At 25.0% G+C, this 24,831-nt stretch overlaps 2 protein-coding genes across 3 annotated transcripts in view; one reads left to right on the forward strand and one right to left on the reverse strand.

Moving 5' to 3' along the window:
• Positions 1-257: 257 nt before the first annotated feature.
• LOC114124367 (trypsin-2-like) lies at positions 258-6,110 on the reverse strand. 2 transcript variants are annotated; one of them, XM_050199431.1, is made up of 7 exons: positions 5,949-6,110; positions 5,802-5,845; positions 5,614-5,720; positions 2,356-2,682; positions 1,095-1,339; positions 645-805; positions 258-582 (listed from the first exon to the last, which is right to left on the reverse strand). In XM_050199431.1, exons 1-7 carry the CDS (start codon positions 6,025-6,027, stop codon positions 415-417), a joined length of 1,131 nt encoding a protein of 376 aa, XP_050055388.1. In that variant the 5' UTR covers positions 6,028-6,110; the 3' UTR covers positions 258-414. The 2 variants fall into 2 exon arrangements, with proteins under 2 accessions (XP_050055388.1, XP_050055389.1); XM_050199432.1 differs by lacking the exon at positions 5,802-5,845 and having other exon boundaries at positions 5,949-6,088.
• Positions 6,111-10,874: 4,764 nt separating this feature from the next.
• LOC114124326 (alpha-1,6-mannosyl-glycoprotein 2-beta-N-acetylglucosaminyltransferase) overlaps positions 10,875-24,831 on the forward strand; it is a 45,291-nt gene continuing 31,334 nt past the window's right edge. The window contains exon 1 of the mRNA XM_050199430.1: positions 10,875-10,952. The gene's annotated coding sequence lies outside the window, so the exon portion shown is untranslated. The remainder of the gene's footprint in view (positions 10,953-24,831) is intronic.

Below are 24,831 nucleotides of genomic sequence, written 5' to 3' on the forward strand. Positions count from 1 at the left end.
ACTGACTAAGTTAAATATTAAAATCTGAAACCAAATTGTGCCAATTTGGGGTCAGACAAGTAATTGTAATGACTAAACATAATTATTTTATTTTTGTATTTATCATTAAATAGTAAATTTATTTAAAATGTTTGGAGTGTTTATGGTATAAAATGTTTGTGTTAAATTCAAGAATAATAATTATAAGGTGTGCGCTTATAATAGCATATTTGAATATAGTTCAATACTGCAGTAGTGTAAATATATAGTTATTCACATCTGATTAAATAATATATTTCTTTATATGATTATATTTAATTGTTTTGGTATACATGTCATGATTCATTTTAGTGCTATGGTTAGCTATAGATTAAAAGTTGAAATTGTTTAAATAAATTCATAAAATATTCCTAATGAAATAGCAGAACTCAATCTTTAAATGACATCTTGTGCGTTCACGGCTATCCATTTGAGGTATGAAGTTACTTTGGTATAAACGCCAGGTATTCCCAACTCTCCACAACTAATGCCCCAAGACACTATTCCAACATTAGTCCATTTTCCGTCATGTCTTTGCATCAATAGTGGACCGCCGGAATCACCCTAAAATAAGTATAAATTTAATATTAGTTAAAATATAAAATAAAAAAGATATTTCGACTTACTAAACAGGAATCTTTGCCTCCTTCGTACGATGCAGCACAAAGATTTGTTTTGAAAATTGGTTGTGAAAAAGCTGAAACGCACTCGTCGTGTTCCCAAATCGGTATAACTACTTCTTGAAGCACGTTACTGACTTGACCACCAAAAATTGTTCGACCCCAACCTAGTTATAAAGTAAATGTATTATAATATACAACTATAATCTGAATACTTTTTGCCTTCTTTAATGTTAACAATAGTATGAACTAAAATAAAAAACAACATATACCTACAATAACTACCAACAGAGCTAACTATAGAATCTAACAAACTGAATATTTAGAAATTTAATGGTAAACTATGTAAGGTACGTAATAGCATATTATTAAAAAAAGTTCATATATTGAATAATGTATATTACTTGTATATTAGTTACAAACAACTTTATAAATAGTTTTTGTTGCTTTTCTCACCGGCCACGACGGCGTTTTTTTTGTACACTTCCATGTTTGTTTTAGGTAAACAAATAGGTCGAATATACGAATTGTAAATTGTAGGTTTGTTCAACCTCACTATAGCGATGTCATTGGCGTGCGTAGCATGATCATAGTCTGGATGTAATCTAATATCTGTCACTCTGTAGTCAATGTATTGCGTCTCGTTATTAATTGTGAAATCGTATTCACCTAGTCTAACAACAGAATCTTGTTTCGTATATCTGAAAAATATAAGCACAAAGTTAAATATGAAACTGTAATAGATGTAATTTCGTTAACTGAAATAACTAACATTAAAAATTCAACTTAACTTCGACTTAATATACAAATTAAGCTTCAACTTATATGACTTTACATAATCGTCAACAGATAAAAGTATAATAATTATAAGTCACAATAATTCCACTATCATTTATCATAATCGTTAATGATGACTTAATAAAAAAAAATTAAAAAGATAATAAAAACAAATTTTGAAACTATCAAATCAATCATAATATTTGACTCTGTGAAATTAAAAATATCAACATTGGGGACTCTAATGTCAAGAATGGAAAATTGTATATCTAAAATGTATTAAGACACATTTGGATTTCCCATACGTACCTCAATGTTATAAGTGGGCTCTTTTATTTAAAAAAACACATAAATACAAAAATATATTGGTACGACCTCTGAATTTTATACAAACTGAACTATGTTTTGAGAACAAAATCAACGAACATCAATAACATTTTCCATTTTGGAATGGGTAAATTTGTATTAACATTTTAATACAATATTTAGGAAAAAACAATTTAAATAAATAACAAATAATTGCCTCAGCAGGCATATGACTCATTAAACGTATTAATAAAAAATAAATCTATTAATATGATATTGAACTATCTAAAAATGTATCAAAAATATGAAATATATTATATAGTATTTTTTTTTCATACATTAATTTAAAAATTAAAATTATTATTTTGTATTGTATATTATAAAACATAGTTATAATTTAGGTTAATAATACAAATTATTTAAGGCTATTCATTTCTTAATATACTATAATATTGTAATAATGGAGCAGTAGTAATTGTATTTAGTTGGAATGTTTTTTATAACTTAAATTTTAGTTAGCTTTGTATATTGTATATTATAATTTATAGTAATGATTTATAGCACCATAATTATTATGCAATATTTTAAATATAATTTATATTATTTTAATTTAATTGTTTAAATTTAAAAATACTTTTTAAAACAATGAGCAGCAGTCAACACAAATCGTCGATTAAGTAATACTCCACCACAGAAATTCATATAGTTTGTTGTCTCTAAAAACACCGCCATCCATGGCCAATCATTAGCTTTTACATTTTGTACATTTAAGATGTTGGATAAAGTCTTAATGTTTAGTCCACATTCTGGTTCTTCTGGTAGCGGTCTGATGGGTTCTGGACGTTCTGGTAACGGTATATTTAGAATTTTATCCAAGATTGATTCATCATCGTCATTTGCCATCCTTCTTTCTGTGCTTGACCGAATAACTTTATTAATAGGACAGCAATAACCCATTTGTCTAAGTGAAAAAAAAATATTTAATACTCAATTTTGAAATCAAATATCTTATTAGATAGATAGAAAAACATGTGACATTTTTTAAATGTAATTTTATTTTATTCATATATATTATGCTTAATTAAAATAATTAAATATTGTATAAAAATGTACAATATTCTTTAAGTAATTGTATTTAAAATTTTAAACATTACAAGTAGTCAAATAGATATATACATATATATATATATTCTGTTCAGTGAGTACCTATGTATCTCATTACACAACATTTTACTATAGTGCCAACGATATTGGTTCCATTAACTATGCTAGAATTTCATAGAGATGTTCAAAATAACTGTTTTTGTTCGATCCAGTACGAGAGAGGTAAAAATAATTCTTAAAAAGATACGAAAATTATATTTTGAAAAAATAATTTTAATTAATAAAATACCTTTATGACATTATAATGTATTAAGATGATTAGCTATCAATAGTTAAGATGGATGACTCTACACGTCTTGCACAGTGATATCGTAAGTTCAAGATGAACACAATATTGTTTAATGAATATATGAAATAATAATAAGTCTCTATACTTAATAATGGTTATATTGTCATATTTATTAAATGTGGGTATATTAGCACATTAATACTGGAAAGAGCAATTTCGATTATATTATGCATGCTGCGTGCATATCGTAGGTAGGTACATAGTTATTGGTTATATGAAGTGTCAGTGTGTATGCATATGTCATACCCAGAATAACATGTATAACAGAAGCTTATTTATTCAGTGAATCGTATGACAAAAAACGGTGTTATAACTATAGTTGCGGTCGAAATCAAAAATTTTACATACTAGTTGCGCGGTCACTCAATAAAAAATTCTTTTTTAATTAATAATTGAATATGAAATTAATATTTCATTTATATATTTAATTTTGAAAAATGTATTAATTGACATTTTCCTTCCCATTTATATCAAAAAGATAATAGACTTAGGACGTTAGGACTGTCTACACTATTATTTATTGTGCAGGTATGGTTAAAAATGTTGATACTTATGTTTAAATTAAGTGGTTAAACGTGTGTTAATAATATCTATAATATTGTTTAATAATAATTATTATTATAACTTATGTCCGAAAAAAAAGTTTCAAGTATTCGGAAATTTCACCCGTTACCCTATATATGCTTTTGGTAGATGACTACTAATGACTGCATTTTGCGAAACCATGCTTACCCTAGGTGTCAATAAAATTTCAACTGAGAAAGAGCATTTTTTAGTGCAACAAATACGATATTATGAAGAAGGTGAAATTAATCTACTTGAATATCTGAAGTCGATTTCTTTCAAATCTATACCTACAAAATTTTAAAATTTTAAATTATTATTATATTTTGACACAAGTTATAATAATTATTATTAAATAGTATTATACATATTAAATTATACTTTAATACATTTTTCTAAATTAAATAAATAAACGAAATATTAATTTCATATTTAATTATTAATTAAAAAAAAATTTTAATTGAGTGACCGCAATCAGTATGTAACCTTTTTGAAGGGTGACCACAACTGTAATATCTGTTTATCTCAAAAATCGTCATGACCGCAACTAGTATGCAGCCACAAAAAACCACCCAATTGACTTTGGATCTCATTTCTGCATGACTTCACCTGTTATAAGAATATGACTTAGGCTCATTGAGTAGGTACTATTATAGATACCGAATGTGTACCACTTATTACGTATCGGTGTTTGTATATTGTTGACTTGGTGGTAATAGGAAGGTGGTGTTATCTTTCGTTAATATCAGGTCGTGTGACTGATTTGATTATAACAGTCATAATTATTAACATATCATGGAAGTTAAAAAATGAAGCGATAAAGTGGGTAAAACGAAGAGAGGAATTGTGCATTTCAATAGGAAAGAATAATGGAGTATCAGCATAATTATCAATAGGTAAGTCTTCTTTTAAAGTAAATAAATTACAATTCCCCTAACTATTGCAACAGAAAATCACTTATTCTATTCATATGAATATTCAACTTATGAAGCAAAATTATTTTAGACTTATAAGTTACAACTATTTGTATGTATTTTAAAATTTAAATTATGTTATTGTATATTGTTCAAAGACGTTAGTAGTTTAAAAATAATGACTACAGTTGTGGTTTTAATTATTAAACAATAATAAACATAATATTATGGCTTATGATATAAGAAGTACCTATAAAATTGTAATAAACGTCTATACACGTCTATGAAAAATTACAAAATTGGTTATTAAGTTATAATAGATACAAGAACAATAACTTTTATAGGTGCATTGTGTTGCCTTAAAAATATGAACACATGACTACATAAACATTTACATTTTTTACTTGTATACAAGTGTGTATGTACGTCCCTTATTGATATTTTAACAACTCAAAAAACGAACTGAAGTTTAGCTATTCAATATTTGCTGTAAAGCTGTATTAAATAAATATTGAAATTAAATTTGTATATTTAAACAACAATTTGGGTGTATTCATGTGTTATAGTTTCTAGACAATATATAAGTAAATTAAACTATATTTTAATTTACTATATTTAACAGAATACAAAGAATATACCTACCTACTATAAGAAAAAAATTTTTAGAGCACATTTTCATTTCAACTATATAATATATAATTTATTTTATAAGCTCTGAAACGCTTCGTAGTATTTAAATATTTTCAAAGTGTGATGAATACTATATTATTTATACTATATTTACATAAATTAATAAGAAAATCTATAAACAAGAAATATATTTTAACTAAAAGAAAAAATATTACAAGTTTAAAATATATACTAAATTTTATTTTATAATAAGTGTATCATTATCCTCTTTTTATAATAAATATAATTTTAAATAAATTTGAATTTTAGTGTATTAGGTATAAGTACTTACAGTTCATTTCCAAAACTACATTTTTGTTGATTTTGCGGTTCTAAATTAATATCACAGTATTCAGACCTAGAAACACATTCCATGTCTTGACGGCATATTTGATCACCCTAAAAAGATCAAAGTTGATCACATAATTATAATATATATTAAGTATATTACAGTTCGTACATAATTAATAAATAATTAACCTTGTTCCTGTTTTTTTCATGTTTAGTTCGTACTTGCAGTTGACCTGATAATATTAGTAATAACAATAAATACGTTAATTAATTACAATGTTCAATTATTTTTAATTAAATTCTTCAACGTTTATGTAATGGTGCATAAAAAATTACCTGCAGTTGCGTGAAGACCAAAAATCAACAATATGCACAGTGGTAACAAGTAAGCATCAGTTTTTTTTGATATTACCATCTTAAAACAATAACTTGTTCGTTGTTTGCATCCCAGGAACAATGTGTTTCGTTAAGTACAGTGTCCATAATGTATGTTTTTTAAAAACATATGTATGGGTGTGATGTCATTGGGGCGATATAATAAGTAATATAATATGTTATGTTAGGATAGTAAAAATAAACACGTTTAGTCAATCATTCAAAATGTATCTTAAACGTGACTTCTCAACTTTTATCGTTTGATAATACTATTACATACCACTGCTATAAATGGACAACTAGACTATTTGACTCATTGTCTATCATTATTCTGTTAAAAAAAAAAATAAAATAAAATATACATTTGTATTCAATTAACTAAGTTATATTCATACATTAAAATTAACTTAACTGTTAATAAGAAAATTATGTATGTAAAACGTGCATGCTCTTCATAATTAAAAAAAAAAATAATAATAAATATAGACTGTTGTAGCAAATACCTATACAATATTTGAATTTTGGATATATTCATTTAATTAGCTACAACTTTTATAATAATTGATTCAAACACATTATTAGATTTTAAAAACTAAATAGGTGCACTTATACCATTGTGTGTAATACAAATTAATTTTTTTAATTAATTCATGATGTAACAAATATTTGAACAATAAACAATTATTATTGATTTGAAAAGTTACTGAAAATTCAAAATACAACAAACACACGTTGGATAACACCATCAAACTATATAGCCATCGTACTTTTATAAATTACAATTTAACTTCAGAGTTCAGAGATATAAATTATACGAAGGTTGTATCAAACAATAAAATAGGAAAAGTCACTTTGTTAAAAAGTTTAACTGATCGATTTTTAAATGGTGCAAAGCGGTGACGCGATATATGGTGCATGCGGGTACATAACACTTAAGTAGTACATTTATTTCATTGCAAGGGTATTTAGTTTATTTAAGATAAAATCATAAGTTTTAAATCATTTCCGTAATAAAATAAATTACAGATAACCGTGTGCATAATTTTAATATACTTAGTAAGTTTACTGAAAATTTAGTATAAAGCTACATATTGAATTTAATAATGTAACTATTTAGTTGTTTAAATATTATTATCAACTCCGTGACGGTTTCGTTGCAGTGACCAAACATACAGCATACTGCATAATGCTATTTTATGCGAAGTTTTATAATATCGCGTATTTTTAATACTTAAATTATATTAAATTAAATATTATTATAATATTCAATAAGTTATGAACGAATCTCTTTATAAAAACCTCCAAATTTCCACAATGACACAACTATTGCCAAAATGAATTATAAAAGATTCCATTAGGATTAATTGAGATTAAGATTCCAAAATTTCCATATTTTATTAACGTACCATCCTAACACCCTCATTAAAAAAATGTCTTCCTATTCTATTCTCGGTAATATTCAACGACGTCTAAAATGTAAATGGCAAAATATCTACTTTAATTATAATTTTAAATTTTAAATTTTATAAAAAAAAAAACGTGAACAATTTAATGTAAATTCTGAGTTGTCATCGTTAGTGAACGGCTCCCTCTTCAAGTTATTCATGTGTATTTTATTTTTATAAATCCTAGCTATCAAATTTGCTTATTATTTTTAATTAACAAACCGTAAAAAAAATGTATATTCAATAAGTAAATACATAATAGAATGTCTAATATAAAAGTAACAAATCAAAATGTATATAATATTGCGACTATAAAATTGGACCAATAAATCGTAAAATGATAATAACCTAATCTAAAATGGTTGAAACAATTTAACCCTTCCTTATTATTTATAGAATTAAAATATCTTAGATTTCAGGGTGTTAGTTTAGTTTATGGAATCGCATAGAGAAAGTATTTTAATAATTCATCATAGTTGAGTAGTTCACATAAAAACTCAAAAATATTAATAATTTGTGTTTTCAAAATAACTACTATGAAGTTCCGTAGGTACTTAGCTCATTAGATTAATTTAACCTAGCTAACTTTTCTGTAATATAAGATAGCGAGTATTAAATATAATAATATTTGACATAAATATTAAGGAACATAATATTATGCATCGGGCATCCACTCAATTAGGTGCGGGCGTGCGGCTAAGCGGCTTATTCATGACTAGATGTCTAGATGATACAATACAATTTTTACATTATGTTCAACTGTTTGATAAATTGTGTTGACATTTTAAAGTATTTTAGACAAAATTAGTTTCACGTTTCTATAAAAAATTTAAAAAGTATAACTCAAACACCTGTATACATGTACAATTTATAAACCACATAGGTATGTACAATATTGAATATACCTACATGTAATTTATTGTAATTTTTTTTTGCTACCATAAAAGATACAAAAATATAAAAAGTAATCAATAGAATCTGATAAAAATAACAAATAAATATCTTTTGCTCTCAAAAATACGTGATACAATGAAATTTTCACGGGAGGGGTTTGGACTTTCGCATCAATCAATATTAAGTATCTAACCCACTATACACGATTTTCTATTTCATTATCAATTTTTTTCTTTTTTTTTAATAACAAACCCAAACGTACGTCGATTCCACTCGAGTTCAGCACGAGGCGTTGGTTTCATATAGAAATAGAATTGTGCAAAGAGCTGACGAAGTAAAAAAAAAATATAATAATAATAAGCTCTAGAGAAGTATTAATACGCACACTTTGATATTATAGACATAGTATAAAATACTTTTGGTTTTTATTGCGGCACTGCTGCCATAATAAGATGTCATGATGTTTTTGCTGCTTTGCATGACACGTAACAATATGCAGTAAAAATCACAGAGGTACGGTATTTCGAATAACCTAGTTGTTTATACGAAAAACATCATGATACAAAATTTAAAACGACAAAAATAAACATTTTTATTTTAGTTTTAAAATTGGTATTTTGTATTGTGAAGTCGATGTTTAAAATATTTAAATTTCCTTCAAAACGTTTTAAGCCACGTAATTTAAAAAAAAAAAACAAAATAAATAAAACGTCCACAAGCCATGTCGGTATAAAGATTGCCTTTTTTTTATATAATTATGTATAAATTAATATGTATATATACTCTTGTCCTTTGGGGTTCTTGAGCTCTTCATTAAAACCATGATCAATACTAAAATGCAAAATAAAGTAATAACGCGTTAGAACGAACACCGTTTTTTTTTTTTGAACTTTGTTTACGCCTTAAATATTTTTTTGAAAAGAAAAAACTCATTCTTTAAGAATACTTAATATAACACTCGCGTTTTTATTTCCCCTACGTCTTTGGGACCCAACAATATACGTTTAATTAGTCGTCTCCATAACTAGAAAAAGTCTTTGCTCACGTGCGCCTATATAATATATACATCATGATGTATTATACTGGTGCATCAGTAATATGTATATGATACACTATACGCATGTACACAACAAATGGTTCTAGTTAAAACAACAATTTGATGTTAATCAAAGAACTTTTTTTTGAAAAAATGACGGGTCGGCCAAATCATTGCATTCCTTATTAAATATTATGTATGCAGACGAGGTAATAACTATATATGATTATGGTAAGTAAACCTAGAATGTTAGGTTATTAACACGCGGCATGCGGTAGATTTCTTCTCATATCGCGCGTAATTACATATTATTATGTAATATTGTATTAACTATTAAGAATAAAGAAGTTGGTTTTAGTACGTATCTGTAAGGAGAAATTCAAAGAGTACATAAAATAACTTATCGAATAGTAGTTATAAGAAACTTTTACGTAGCCGAATACGCATCAATACATAAATATAATTTGTTAGACAAGAGTCATAATATAATAGAGCTAATTGGCCGTTTAGATCGTTATAAATTGAATTCCTATCGTAGTTATTGACTAAAAGCTAATAATAAGAATAATAAAAAAAAAAATCAAATTCTCAGGTCAACTAAAACGACTTCGTTTTTATTTTCATCGATTAGGAGGCACCTAATCAAAAATAATAAATACTTTATTTTCCCAATTACTTCACAGCTGCGTTACGTCCAAATGTCAAAATCTATGTATATGTACTAAATTGTACGGTAATAGGTACCCAGCAATTAGTTGTACGAATCCTAAATGATTTATAACAATGTCAAGACCAAAAGTCATAATGGCGCTAACAGGAATTTTAAGGGTGGAAACAACCAGTGTTATGAGTAAATATGTTATTATTAGTCATATTGTTTAACTCATTGGTATTATATTTTTTTATACTGTACCGTATTTTATGATAACCTGTGTAATAGTATACAAATGTTTACAAACAAGTTTTGTATTTTATAAATTATAATGTTGAGCAGTATTAACTAGATTTTACTTAAATTTTTTTCAAATATCAATGTAGTTTATTGTCCATAATAAAAAGATTCTATTAGTTTCTAACTGTTATCATTTTCAAAATGTTCATGTTTACATATAACTTTCCAACTATCGCATACTGACATGCCCCTAATCTATTAACTAAAATATATAAGTATGTAATAAGTATATTATAATATCTATTATAGTCACGAAATATTTAGTCATAATACATTTTCAAAATAATAAATAATGAATTATGCACAAATATTATATACTGTTCAATTATAACTTTTAAAAACCACTACCTATGTAAATTATTAGATAAATAGGTATAAATAATAAACACCGACTTAATTTTGTTTTTATTATATTAGCTACACACGTGTTAAATTACGTAATATTTTATCGTACATTTTTATATTATGTATACATTTATCATTCAAGTGTATAATTAAAAAAAAATAAATATAACGCAGATGGCATTTTTTTTAAATTAATTTAGCAAAACAGCCTTATCCATAAATTTTAAAACAATATTAAATAAAAAATAGTAATAGTATTCATTCGGGATTGAACCTTCGCTCTACTATTCTAGGTAAGTAATCATTTAAATGTATATCATAAATGCATAAATGGTGTAAACTATAAAGGAACATAATATTAATAACATGTCTGTGATGAAGCTATGATTTTTTTTTTTTGGGGGGGGGGGAATGATAATTTGCTTTATACGTAAATGGGGTAATTTTTTATGGTGCATTAAACTTTATTTTATGTCAGTATAGCTATAGATTAGATTTATTAATTTGCGGTATAACATTATAATATGAGAGCTAAACTTTTATGTATAACATACCTACATAAAACTCAATAATATAACTTAATAAAATCTCTTATTCTCATATATAAATATCTGTAGTTTACAGCCAACTACTTTATTTTTATATATATATCATGAAATACCTGCTCAGTGCTTACTTTCATTTTATTTTTATAATGGAATTATTTATAATATGATTTTTGGAATTTTCAAGTATTAGATGGACCTTACTTTTTAATAGATACTTACTTAGATTTTTTATACTTTTAAAAAAAAACGTCCTGTTTTAAACGAGAACTAGCTTTTTTACTATTCGTTTTTAAGCAGATGATGTTTTTGAAAAGATATCTAAACCAAAATTCGAATGACTAGTTTTTAAACTATTAAAATTTAAATATTTAATTCATAACGGAACAAAAACAATAAAATAATTTGTAGCAATTTATAAATTTATAATATAGATTTGAATTTACATATTTTTCAAATAATTTCCTTAGATCTTGAATATCAAAATTTTCGTTTCTTTTTTTCTAAGAATGTATTGCTTCAATCATTTTAATCATTAAATTTAATCTCAATATGTAATATCGCGTTTAGCCATATTTCGCCGTATGGCCATTCGGATGGGTTAGAGTATATCGCCATAGCTACGGTATTTACTTTAACATTAAATAATCTAAAATTAAATTCTTTGCTTTGATTTTATGTTTGTAAGATTACCGTCTGCATACCTACTACAGTATACATAAACTTTCGATCCCATGATTAAATTAATAATATTAATACGTTTTTATATACATACAGCCTATTAAAATCTAAATTAACATGAACAAATTTGAGGGGACTAAACACACCCAAGCCTCCCTTAAGCGGCGTGTATAATCATTATTTTTTAATGCTCAATTTGAAGCAACTCAAACTTACTTTAATGAATTTTGATTTATAATTATATATAATCATTTTTCTAAAAGGCAATAATTTTTTATTCGAACAAAAATTAAGTATAAAGTGTGTACATTTTTTTTAACATTTAAATTTATTTATTACTTCTTTTGAGAGAATCAAACGTTTAGAAAACTCAATCATTGTTTTATATGATTTAAATTTTAAAATTATAAAAGCAAGTTAAGAATAAAATAACCATATAATGTGTATTACGTTTTTGGATGCATTTGTTTTTTTTCTCTCATTCTATATATTTTAATATTTCATACTAAAATTATTATTTAAGTATATTGTAATCTCTCATCGTGCCTGTTTATGCTAAATAATGATAGATGGTATATTATTATTATACACGAAAAATAAAAAAACATCGCACGACTGTCGTAGTGAAGTGTACTCATGTGTACCTAATAGTGTATACTACTAAAAAATACAATTGACGTGTTACACATAGCAACATGGTTATTATAACGATAAAATAAATACGCCTAACAGACACACAAAAAAAAGATACTGCAAATAATGTTCAATACAGTAATTTTTCAATATTTGTTAGTAAATACTGTTAGACCTTCAGTATAGTATTGTACGGAAAACAATAATAAAGACATTAATTGTATCCTGAGTGATTTTTTTTCAAACAATACAAAATTTCCCTAACCGGTTTTAAAATCTATTAACATTTCTGAAAGTATTTTTTTTAGACGATTCCTGGTCAAAATAAAACAAAATTTATTTAAAAAATTATATTTTTAGAGCTATAATTTTTGAATTTTTACTTTTTTGGAAACAGATTTTTATTTCATGCTCTGAATTAGCATATTTTTTTAGAGTATACATCGATGTATAATAATCGAAATTTAGATGATTAGTTTATCAGTTATAAGTATTTAAAAAAGTTTAAGTGAGCGGAGTGTTACGAGAATGCACTTCAAAATATTGGCTTACTACTCTGTTCACTTAAACTTTAAATACTTATTACTCAAATTTTATGTATTGAAAAACTTTATAAAATATTCTACTTCAGAAAATAAAATTAAAAATGTACACTGGCATTCAAAAAATAAAAATTAAAAAAGTTATAGCAAAAAAAAATATTGACTGGAAATTAGGTAGGTATAAAAAAAAATTAAAATATAATACCAATAAAATAAACAATTTTAAATAATGAGTATTGTTTAATAAAATAATCACTTTTTATAATATTATAGTACAGCAATGTGACTAACGAAAAAAAATCATAATATGAATGATAAACAGTAGAAAAATAACGTTAGGAACGTACTTTTTGTTGTACGATGTACGTCATAGATAATAACATAATAATATATTGTTATTAGGAGATCTGAGATAGCTAATATATATTTTATATTATTGTTATGTACGATTTTAGGTCATACAAATCATGACCATCGCAGTATTGTATAATTTATAAAATACATGTCATTTTTGATTTACCTGTATACATTTATTTTACGATCATGAATTTAAAATTTATGTGACTGCTGGTTATTTTATTACGTGTTGCTCAACGTTATTTCAGAAAATCAAAATAATATTCTAAGTGACTTGTAAGTTGTAAATATAAAAATTAAGATGATCATTGCGAAATGAATATACAAAATTTTAAGTGATTCTAATAATTTAAAATTATTTACTATAATATCAAACCATATACCTATATGTATAAAGACAAATATATATTGATGAAATATTAGATATCTGCACAAATATTAAAATCGCTATGTATAATACAAAAAAAAAATCATAATTTTGGTTTTAAATACTTATTTAAAATAGATAATATAGGTATACCAACGAAACCATGTAATATAATAAGTTAAAAAATATCTATAATTACTAATGGTTACAAATTGTATACAATTATTTTAATTGCGATTTTCTAATATGATCTGCGAGGACTTTTAGGTCACAATAGAACAATTTATGATTTCTGTTTATAGATATAATCGTGATTTTTTTTTTAAACTTTGGTTTTGTATTGACAGACTATAATGTATAATATTTGATATCTTGAACTATAATATTTTGTGAGCATTTATTAGGTAGTAATGTTAGTATAAATATTGAATTCTGAACAAATAGTAATGTTATTAACAAGCAATTATAAAGGTTATAAATGAATTGAGTAGCACATATATAATATATATATTTTTCGAGGTGCCTGCGGCTGCTCTATGTCACAAAGAAATTCAATTTTAAACGATCATAATTATTAAAATTAAAACAAAACAATACCTATATAACACGTCATTAATTTTAATAATTTTAAAATAAATTCTTAACAGCAATAATATTGTGCTAAACTACTTAACGTCGATGTTTCTATGAATAATGTAAAACTCACAAATTAAATTCTCAAACCCACAATAATGATAATCCATCAAATTATGTATGCGTCTGTCACTTCCGGTTTTAATATACCTCCACAACCTGTATCGACATCCTAATATAAAATAGTAATAACATACATTTCTTTCCGATTTCACTTCTACTATTAATATTATTAGGTATTATTATTGCAACTCCTTCCTTTCTGTTCTCACCACAGTGTCATTCAATACAATTAGCATTCCAGTTTAAGATTACAATCTTAACATAATGCATTAATGTACAATACGTCAATACGAATACTATTTTATATTATTTATTGGTAACCAAGTATAATGTACAATACATAATGCGCATTGACATTTGTTTGCTATTTTTCGCGTGAAAAAGAAAAAGTATATTTCACCGTTGGTACTTACTTTGCACTGCAGTATTAATATTTAAAATTTAAATACGTGTGAAAATTTATTAATGTCAATTATACACATTATAATATAATATTGTCGTACGCCTAATTATAAATGCAAAATACCCATATTAAATTGAATTTAAATCGTCATAAATAATTTAAATTGTAGGTACCTTTAAATAATTAACACCTATTTCGACATTTTCAAATAACAAAATACTCATCTAAAATCAATATAGCTGAGCGTTGATTGTGGCAGTTCGCAAATATCTAGTATACAATGGTGGGGATATTTTAAAATAAAAAAGCTATCTGGAAATATTTTTACGTCCGTCTATTTTATCATTTTTTACTAAACAGCACGAGTGTACTGAACCTACATCGCAGATTACTGGTTCTATAGGTTCGTGTGTTATAAATAAAGCGTGCACTGTGCATCTGTGCTTCAAAATACGTCGTAGTTCACCGTCGCAACCTGTCGACAGTTGATTTTTTCATTTCATGAACTCATCTATGTGATTGTTGTGTTGTGATAACCAATGGCAGTATGACACATAATATAGTAAAAGGTCGTTTGTTCAACCGTTAATTATTTTTAATAACCTATATTAGATACCTATTATATAGTAGGTACAAGTGATATAAATATACCGCACGATGAGCCTTAAATTTATGTGGGTACAGAGGCCTAGGATTTTATCTTACGCATTAAACAAATATGTTACTTATCTATAATATAAACGTATAAAAATATTGAGTTATGACGTTATAGAAAAATTGAATTTCAAAAATGAATAATTTTTGTATAAGTTATTATTTAAGTCGTATTTTATGATATAGTATATAGTAAGATAAAAACAAATTTTTAATAGGTTAATAACAGGAGACCTACTTTACCCTGAATCTCTTGGTTAAAAAAAAGTATTCAACCTGCGGCCGACAAGCTTTTATTTATGCACTCAGAAAAAATAAAGCTTAAAAATTACAGTAATTTAAAAATTATATTTTTTTACTGTATACAATAAATAAATCATAAAATGTTATGTGACTATAAATTTATTTTTATCTTTTCTAAAATATTTTTTTTCTGAGTGTCTCAATTATTCTTGATTATCATTATGTTTAATCGGTTTATTATAAAGATAAAATGTTTGTGGTGAGTTGGTGACCCAAGTAAAATTGAAAAGACTATAAAATATGAGGTCATGAATGACGATTGGCGTATGATTGACTATAATAGTACTTACAAATCGTATCGCAAAATTATATTTTATTTCAATTTTGATCATCTATGTTTAATTTTGATAAATATCTATACGATTTTACAAATGTAGACTATACCTAATATACAGATACATGCACGCTGTAATATACATACCGTACATTTTTAATTATGATGATCGTAGAGGCATCTCATTGTACACGAGTAACTTGTGAATGATAGCATCAAATATAGGTGGGGTTACGGGTTAGCAGGTTCAAACAGAGAAAACGTACATACTTACGAACATGTGTATAAGCTATATAGACAACATGCCTACCTCAAAAAGGCACCTATATAAAATCTTAAGTATCTGAATATAATATATTAATATTTGTGGGTAGGTATACCAAAAATTCCAAAAATAAAAATTGTGTGATTGTACTTTAAAACAATTTATAACAGTATACTCTCAATCATCATAAATGTATTTTTCTAAGAGCATTATATTTTTATAACCATTTATTTTTAAAAATTGAATAAGATATTTACAATTCTGACATTTCATAAAATTATGGCGCTCATATTTTTTATCACTAAATTTATTGTTTAAACTACTATTAACTTTTAACATTTAAATGACAACCTGTGTTTTATTATCATTATCTAAAGCAAAATAATTTTATCTTAATAACGGGTGTTCACAGTATTGCTATAAAAAGGCACCTACGACAATGCGAGAAGTATACAAAAGAAAAATTGAAATTTTAAGTACCCAGGGTAAGAAATATATATATTAGTATATATTGTGTTGTAATAGTATTTAAATATCACCACGGTTTTCTGAAGAAGGAGTGAACCAAAACTTTCATATAGTTCTTTAGATCGTAAAATACTTTTATGTAGATGGTGTACATAGTGATATAGGAGTGAGTACCTATATATTAACTTAAATAGTAGTTTGGAAAATGTAATATACGCTTAGTTAGCGTAAGTTCTTGAATTTTTGAATTTAACAAAAATAAAAAATAAATTTATTATTTTTAATACAATAAATAAATAAAACTAATTATTAAATCTGAAAAATAGTTTATTGAATATTATAAGATATTCAAATCAACGTTACCATAACAATATAAGTAACATCAATAGTGCAAAACATAAAAATAATTAAAACCACGTGTACTTAAATAAGTATATACAACATATACGAAGTTTTATATTTAAAAAAAAAACTATTACATTTAATTACGTTTTGACCTTCATATAACGGGTTACGGATACGTCAGTGCGATAAACTTATGTACCAGGTGATTAATTCTAATGTAACACTTGCAAATTTTAATCATTTTTCTCTTTTTTTCTACGAATATTGGTTGTACCTAACTTTGTATTATTTCAGTGGGTATGTGAATAATTTACACATGACGTTATTGAAAAAATAATAATAACTGGATCTTTTAACCGGAATAATAATTATAAAAAGAAAAATTACTGATATGTATGCTGATACTATATTAAAATATAATATGTTAAGGTTACGCGTTGACTTAGTATTATTATAGATAGTAAATATTATATACATTAGATATTGTGTGAGTGTTTTAAATTAAAAGGGGTATGATATTATAATAATATAACTTACTATCAACTGTGTCGGTTATTGTTACACCAACAGTTTAAACCAACAAAGCTACGAAAGTGTCACTCGCTCTTCAGACACCCACCCACGATCTATTATATGGATTAGTTTTTTTCTTTTTAGAAAACTCCAAAATCTTATTGTGTTGCTGTCTTCACTAATGCCAAGATATTATTAAACATATACAGAACCATCGGCTTAACTGTTTGTTTCGAATGCAAAGAGGATTATACTTTATAACACAGTCATAATCCACAAATTTTAGGAGTATAAAAATTAATGAAATAATAAATGTGTTGTATTTTAATTCATTACACCAACATGTCTGATGGCTTTTTGTTTGTAAATTTGTCTAAAATTTAAAGTTATGTGTAAGTGTGTAGATATGAGCTAGTCGAGCTGGGTATCAGTTACTATGGATGTAAATCGAACCCTACGATGGTTTTGATACGCTGCACCAGTGCGTGTCAGGTACTCTTATGTAAGTTACCTATATAAGTTGAAAGTTGAAAGTGGTGTTCGGACGGTGTCTAGGTCTAGTTATCAGTCACCATATCGATATAAGTTAGATATAATAGGCAATCTGTTTGTTATATTTCGGTTTAAGTGTGATTCAATTTAAAAAAAAATGTGTTTAAAATTGTATTTATAAAAATAAATAGCAATAATAATAAAAAATAAAATAAAAATATAACACGTATATTAACTCGTGAATCTTATAATCGCAAAAAAAGGAAAAAGTTCTAGACGCAGGCCCGTAGCCAGACCAAATTTTCAGGTGGGGCAAAGTAAATTTTTTTGGGGGTGCATTATATATAAAAACAATGTCTTTCTTATATTTTTAATATTTTTAGAGGGGGCAACGACTGGGTTTAGGGGGGGCAACGCCTCCTCTCACCCCCCCCCCCGTGGCTACGGGCCTGTCTAGACGGGAAAAAGAATTAAAAATAGGTATAACTATAATTATTATAAGCAGATCTTAATTTAAATTTACATTTTATTATGTACCTACGAATTTTAATATTTAAATTTCAGTATACAGTATAGACTATAGGTCCATAGTGTTTATTTTAAAAATAAATTAAATGTAATTTTTTGGAGCTGTTTTTCATTTTAATTCATACCTACATATAATTTATTTAGTATTTACACATTGCAGTAGTTTATTAATTGGCCCAGGCTTCCTAAAATGCCTTATTTTTTTTATATATTATGTTAAGCTTAAAGCAAGTTACGGAAACAAATATTTTATTATTAGTTATTGTTTCTATGTAGGATGTTAGGATGTAGATATAGAGTAGCATAGTATATAATAGTCATCCTATATATGTATATGTATATATTATACATATTATATTATGTATAGTGATGTAACTATATTTTTTCTGTTAGATCGAAAGTCGTTTGATGTATTTTCCATCTACACGTGGCTAATATAGTACCTACGTAAAATATGATATATACTGTTATTTACATTATACCATACTACCATAGCATATATATAAACATACATATAACGTATGTGATTACTTCCCGACTTCTAATACAAATATGAGAAATAAAACGTGTTTTTTTCGGGTTTAAGTGGGTTGACAAATATTATATAAAAATAATAGTGGCCAATGGCCATTATCCATACACATTATACACAGTAAATGATTATTGATTTTTATTCCGTAATAATTGCCATTTCAAGAAATGTAATTATTTTAGTAGTCAAGTATTATATAATATATAGCGTTCATTATACGTAAACTTTGTGCCAAGAATATATTTTCAGAGATGCAAAAAAAAACCATAATATATGCCTATGTCTGTTACAAAATAGTTTAACTGCCGCTTCAGTGCCATTATAGTGAATTAAAATTGGCGGTTGGGTCACTTAGACTTAATACTATGTATGTTGGGAAAAGGAATTATTTTTATTTACTCGTATCACTTATTATGCTATTGTAGGCGCTATAGTATCGATATACATTAAGCACGGGGGCTGTACTCGATTATTGGAAGTATTTTATTTAGTATCATTGATTATTATTTCTAGTTGACTACCTATCTAGGTATAATCGATATTAATATTATTAAGAAAAATATTTTCTCTTAAATATTAATACAGTCGTCTATTCTAAAAGTAAAAATAAAATTTAATGCGTTGCGTACGATGTTGTAAATCGAAAGAAAATATAATCCATGATAAAAGTAATTGGTTCTACTTATTATACTGGCATAGAGCACGAAGCATGTCGATTAATTTGAACCAAATCGATTACTACCCTCGACCACGGAACGGATTAATTTTATTTAAATGTAGGCGTAAGTTTTATGGACTTCGAAATATATGGGTTAATTGCACACCGTAGGAAAACAAAACCGTTTTGTCCTAATAATTAATAGTTTTTTAAACAATGTTAAAACAGGTGCTTACAAGTATTTAATTATATGTAAATAGTAATCAGAATAACTGAATGTTTAGTAACCAGATTCCTAATATATTTATAATGCATTACGTTGCGTTGATTTTACAATATTGTTACGATCAGCGATAATTTGTGTGAATATTGAATACCTACTAATTATTAACAATAATTAATGGTTGTTCAATAAACATTTAATTATCTATAGATATTTGGTAGACAAGCGATAAATTACAGTATTTAAGTATTTAACTGGATTTGAACACACCAATCTATCAGTAGCTAAATAATTGCCACAATCACCATATGTTATATTATATATTTATTTAATTTTTTATTATTATTATGATTTATTATTCATACCTATTTATTTGAGTTAAATGTATTAAATTGTATATTTGTATAATTAATGCACGGCGTTTAATAATAATAATAAAAAAAGTTTAGGTATATTTCAATAGTAAAGTATAACCTGGCTTAACAATACCTATGCATTATATAATTTTAATCTAATAAAACAGAATATTCAAGATACTATTGTCTGTTAAATTTTATTAATTCAATTTTTTTTATAATATTATAAATGTCTTTATGAAATATGAATATACAACTGTTTTTATAATATTCCAAACAATTCAAACAATTTTTTATAACTTTCAGTTTACAGTTTTTACGTTAAACGTTTTACAAAAAAAAAAAAAAATGATTAACTTTAGGTACGATTTTGATAATAATATAATATAAATCATAAGCTAAATAAATAAGTATATAAAATCAAATATAAATTAGAATTTATGCATATGTATATCTATATAATACAGTATATATCCTAACCTATAATAATATGTATAACGTTTTAGATTAAAATTATTTAAAACATATACCTATGTACCTTTTGACCAGTAGGTATATGTAGTTATAGTTTATTATTACCGAAGAAAGTTTAGTAGTAAGAAAAGTTTGTTTTCTTATACTTATAATTTATAAATGTAGATTGTTATAGAATTATAAATAAAATAAAATACTCATAATCACGATGTATTATATATTAAAGTTCATAATTTATAAAATATATTTAAATAAAGAAATTTTTATTCATTATTTTATTCATTACTATTATAGGTAGGTATAACAAAAATGAATTGCGCCATACTGTTAGTGTCCATACATGTTTGTAAAATAACTTAATAGTAATAATATCCAAAGTAGTTATACACACATTATAAATAATAACTACTATAAGGAATATCATTAATATATAATATTGTTATGATGTAACATATAAAGTCTTAACATATTATGTTTTAAACACAAATTCCAATAAAATTCATAAAAAAATGTATTTAATTTTTTATTACTAATTTATTTTAATTTTTAATGTAGTGATTTGTTTATCGAGGAATTGCAAAAATTATTAGACGTATAATATCGATTAAAACGGTAACAAACAAAATATATGAGCATAATAAATAATACCAAGTGTTCGTGGATTTCATTTTCACACACCATTATTATGTTCAATACTATTTATTAGTTGTAAATGTGAATCACATATTTTATATTGTAAATGGCATACAACACACATCCCACAAATATTGGTACATACATTTAGAATTATTATACATTATATTTAATATTATTCATTCTATTTCCTGGAAGACTTTTAAATGAGTACGTTTATTTTATCAAATAACAAAAATTCAAATAGTATTATTACAGGACACTAATAACAGATTAAACTAATGTTTTAATTTTTTAATAATATAAATATAAAATGATAACTTTATATTATTTTATAAACAAGTAACAGTTATATGCATAATATGCTTAGCAATTATAAATGGTTTTTTTTTATAATATACCTATATACCTATTAAAATTGTATGTAATAATACCTACCTGTCCATATTTTACACATTTGTAATTGTATAATTATGAAAACATTCATCATTTTTATTTCAAAAGCAATAATAAATACTAAAAATTATGAAAATAAGCATTATGAACTAGGTACTGATTTGGTTTCAATTTTTGTTTCATTTGAATCGGGAATTCAGGAATGAACCAGAAACATTTTTCTGACATAAATACAGTTTGCAGTTAATAACAATGTTCACGACTAACTTATACATTATTTATATGCACAATATTGATATTCAATAACGACTTTCCAGTCACTACTAGCTAATATTTAGTAATTTGAATAAAACTCAGTCAAAATAAAAAGTAATATGACCATGTTAGTTTTCGAGATTTATTTTGATCGAATTGATGAAAGCATATTATTAGTTATATTATAATTTACAATATTGTATTATATTCAAAATATTTAATAATTTATTATTTTTACGAACTTAGGCTAGGTATAATAATACTATAAGCTTTACTTAGAATCGTTTTTTAAATGTAGCGATTTGATATTATTAATAATCACTATCCTGCGCTGAAATGACAATAATTACCGGTCTAATTATGAGTATCCTGATAGGATTTATGCAGTTGATAATTTTATAAAAAAAAAAAATAAAATAAAAAATGTTAGTAAACATTTTTATAACTGTAAATAGGTACTAGTATAAAAAAAATACATGCATCTAGTATAAAAAAGAAGAAATTCTTATTTTTATGCGTATTTGTGCTTTATTACATACGTACATTATATATTTTCCAGTCAGAAATGAATTTATTATTACCTACTACTTCTTTAATACATATTATATACTTGAAGTTTTTCTCAATGGTAATCACGATTATAGGTGAGCTAAGCAACATCAAAGTATTTGGCATATGCAGTCCATAATTGGAATTGCAATATAATATGAAATACCTATATATATTATATAAAACCAGTATGTATGTTGTATTATAATAAATTATATTCAAACTATATAATGGCATAGTGAGTATAGTGACTATAATTATTCTAAACTAAATGGAAACTAAATACGTTTTATTTTTTCGTACAAAATCTTCAAATAAAAAATAATTATGAATACTTATGTGTAAATGTAAAATACACCTAATTTACCTACAACAAACATAATACTCCACTATCTCCATTATACATTATAATATGCTATATAGGGGCGTTATATAAAATACAAATGTAGAGTTAAGAATAAATTATTACAGCATAGAAATGTTAGGTACTATAAAAGGTATATTATTTTATAGTAAATATTTATAAGCAATTTATAAATGTATGTTAACACATTTTGGTACGATATTATTTAGAAATGCAAAATAATTTATTTAGTTTCATAAACTTATATTTTAAAATTCAAATGTCATTTGAATAGCTAGTAGCTTAGTTGTTTTTGTTGATATAATATTTATAAGATTGTACGTCATGTCGGCATGTATTTGCACAATATAATAATTATTAATTCAATAGATATTATAGATGTGATAACTAATAAATCATGATAATACAATAAGAAAAGAGTGTATTCAGAATATCTTGCATTAGAATTCTAAGTTTCGATGCTATGTATAAATTGAAATTTGAAATATTTTTCGTTAAGAATAATATAATTATTACTATGGTATTCAGAACAGCACAATATTATGTAGTGGTTAGTGGACAGTAGTTTATAGAATATAGAAAATAAACAATATACTGTTATTAACATTAAAATAATTAATTAAAATTGGTTGGTTATATTTTTATAATATTTGAAAATGTAGTGCATTTTCAGTTTAATAATAATAATATTATGTAAAAGTTAAAATAAAAATAAACGCGAACTACAACCAAACGGTTAATACCAACAGTCAATACTGTATATTATTATTAATACTATTTAATATTTATCATTTAAGAAACATATTTTATAGTTAATGATTCTGAGCAATAATGATGTTAACACAGTACCTTTAATGTTTTACCATGTATTATCGTAAACACTTTTTTTTTAGCTTCAATAAAGTCCACAAGGTGTACCATACATTTTAAACGTCATACAGTTTAAAATTGTAATTCTTTGATTTTCTTATATTAGCTTTGTTTGTTTTTACGTAAAATAATAGAAAATCGATAAATAAATTAAAAAGTCATAACAACTGAAATATATCCACAGTCTTTATCCACAGTTGATGTTTATATTGCAGTGAATTTATTGAAAAATTAGGCTTTAATAAAATTATAAACAAAATATTAAATTATATAAAATAATAAATTATAGGTACAATAAATTTGGCCAAGTTTTAAAATGTTGACCAAAATAAAGAAATCAGGGAACTCAAATACTGTTGTATAGTATAAATATTTATAGTGTATCTTGTCATTGGATAGGTCACAGAAATAGTATATGTTTGTTAGACCCGAATTCAAAAATAAATCATTGCAGGTATTCGAAAAAATATTTCAAACGAAGTTGATTGGTAGATCAACATCTATTTCTAAGGATATCTATATGTTATATATACTATTCTTATTACTTGGAATATTATTAATAATATTCATTTATATTTTATCTTGGTAGGTTGAAGGTTGAATTAATTTTTGCCAAAAACATCGTTTTTAACAAGTTAATGCTGACGTATCATATAAAATGATGGAATAGGAATAATAATATGTTCGTGTTGCCTTAAAAATATTCTAATTACCTATTATGAAAAAATGTATTTAAACATTTAAAAACAAATGTTATTATGAATATTATTCCGATGATAATTCCAAATCTTAACTA

The sequence above is a fragment of the Aphis gossypii genome, chromosome 2 (genome assembly GCF_020184175.1).
Source record: "Aphis gossypii isolate Hap1 chromosome 2, ASM2018417v2, whole genome shotgun sequence".
NCBI classification, from domain to species: domain Eukaryota; kingdom Metazoa; phylum Arthropoda; class Insecta; order Hemiptera; family Aphididae; genus Aphis; species Aphis gossypii.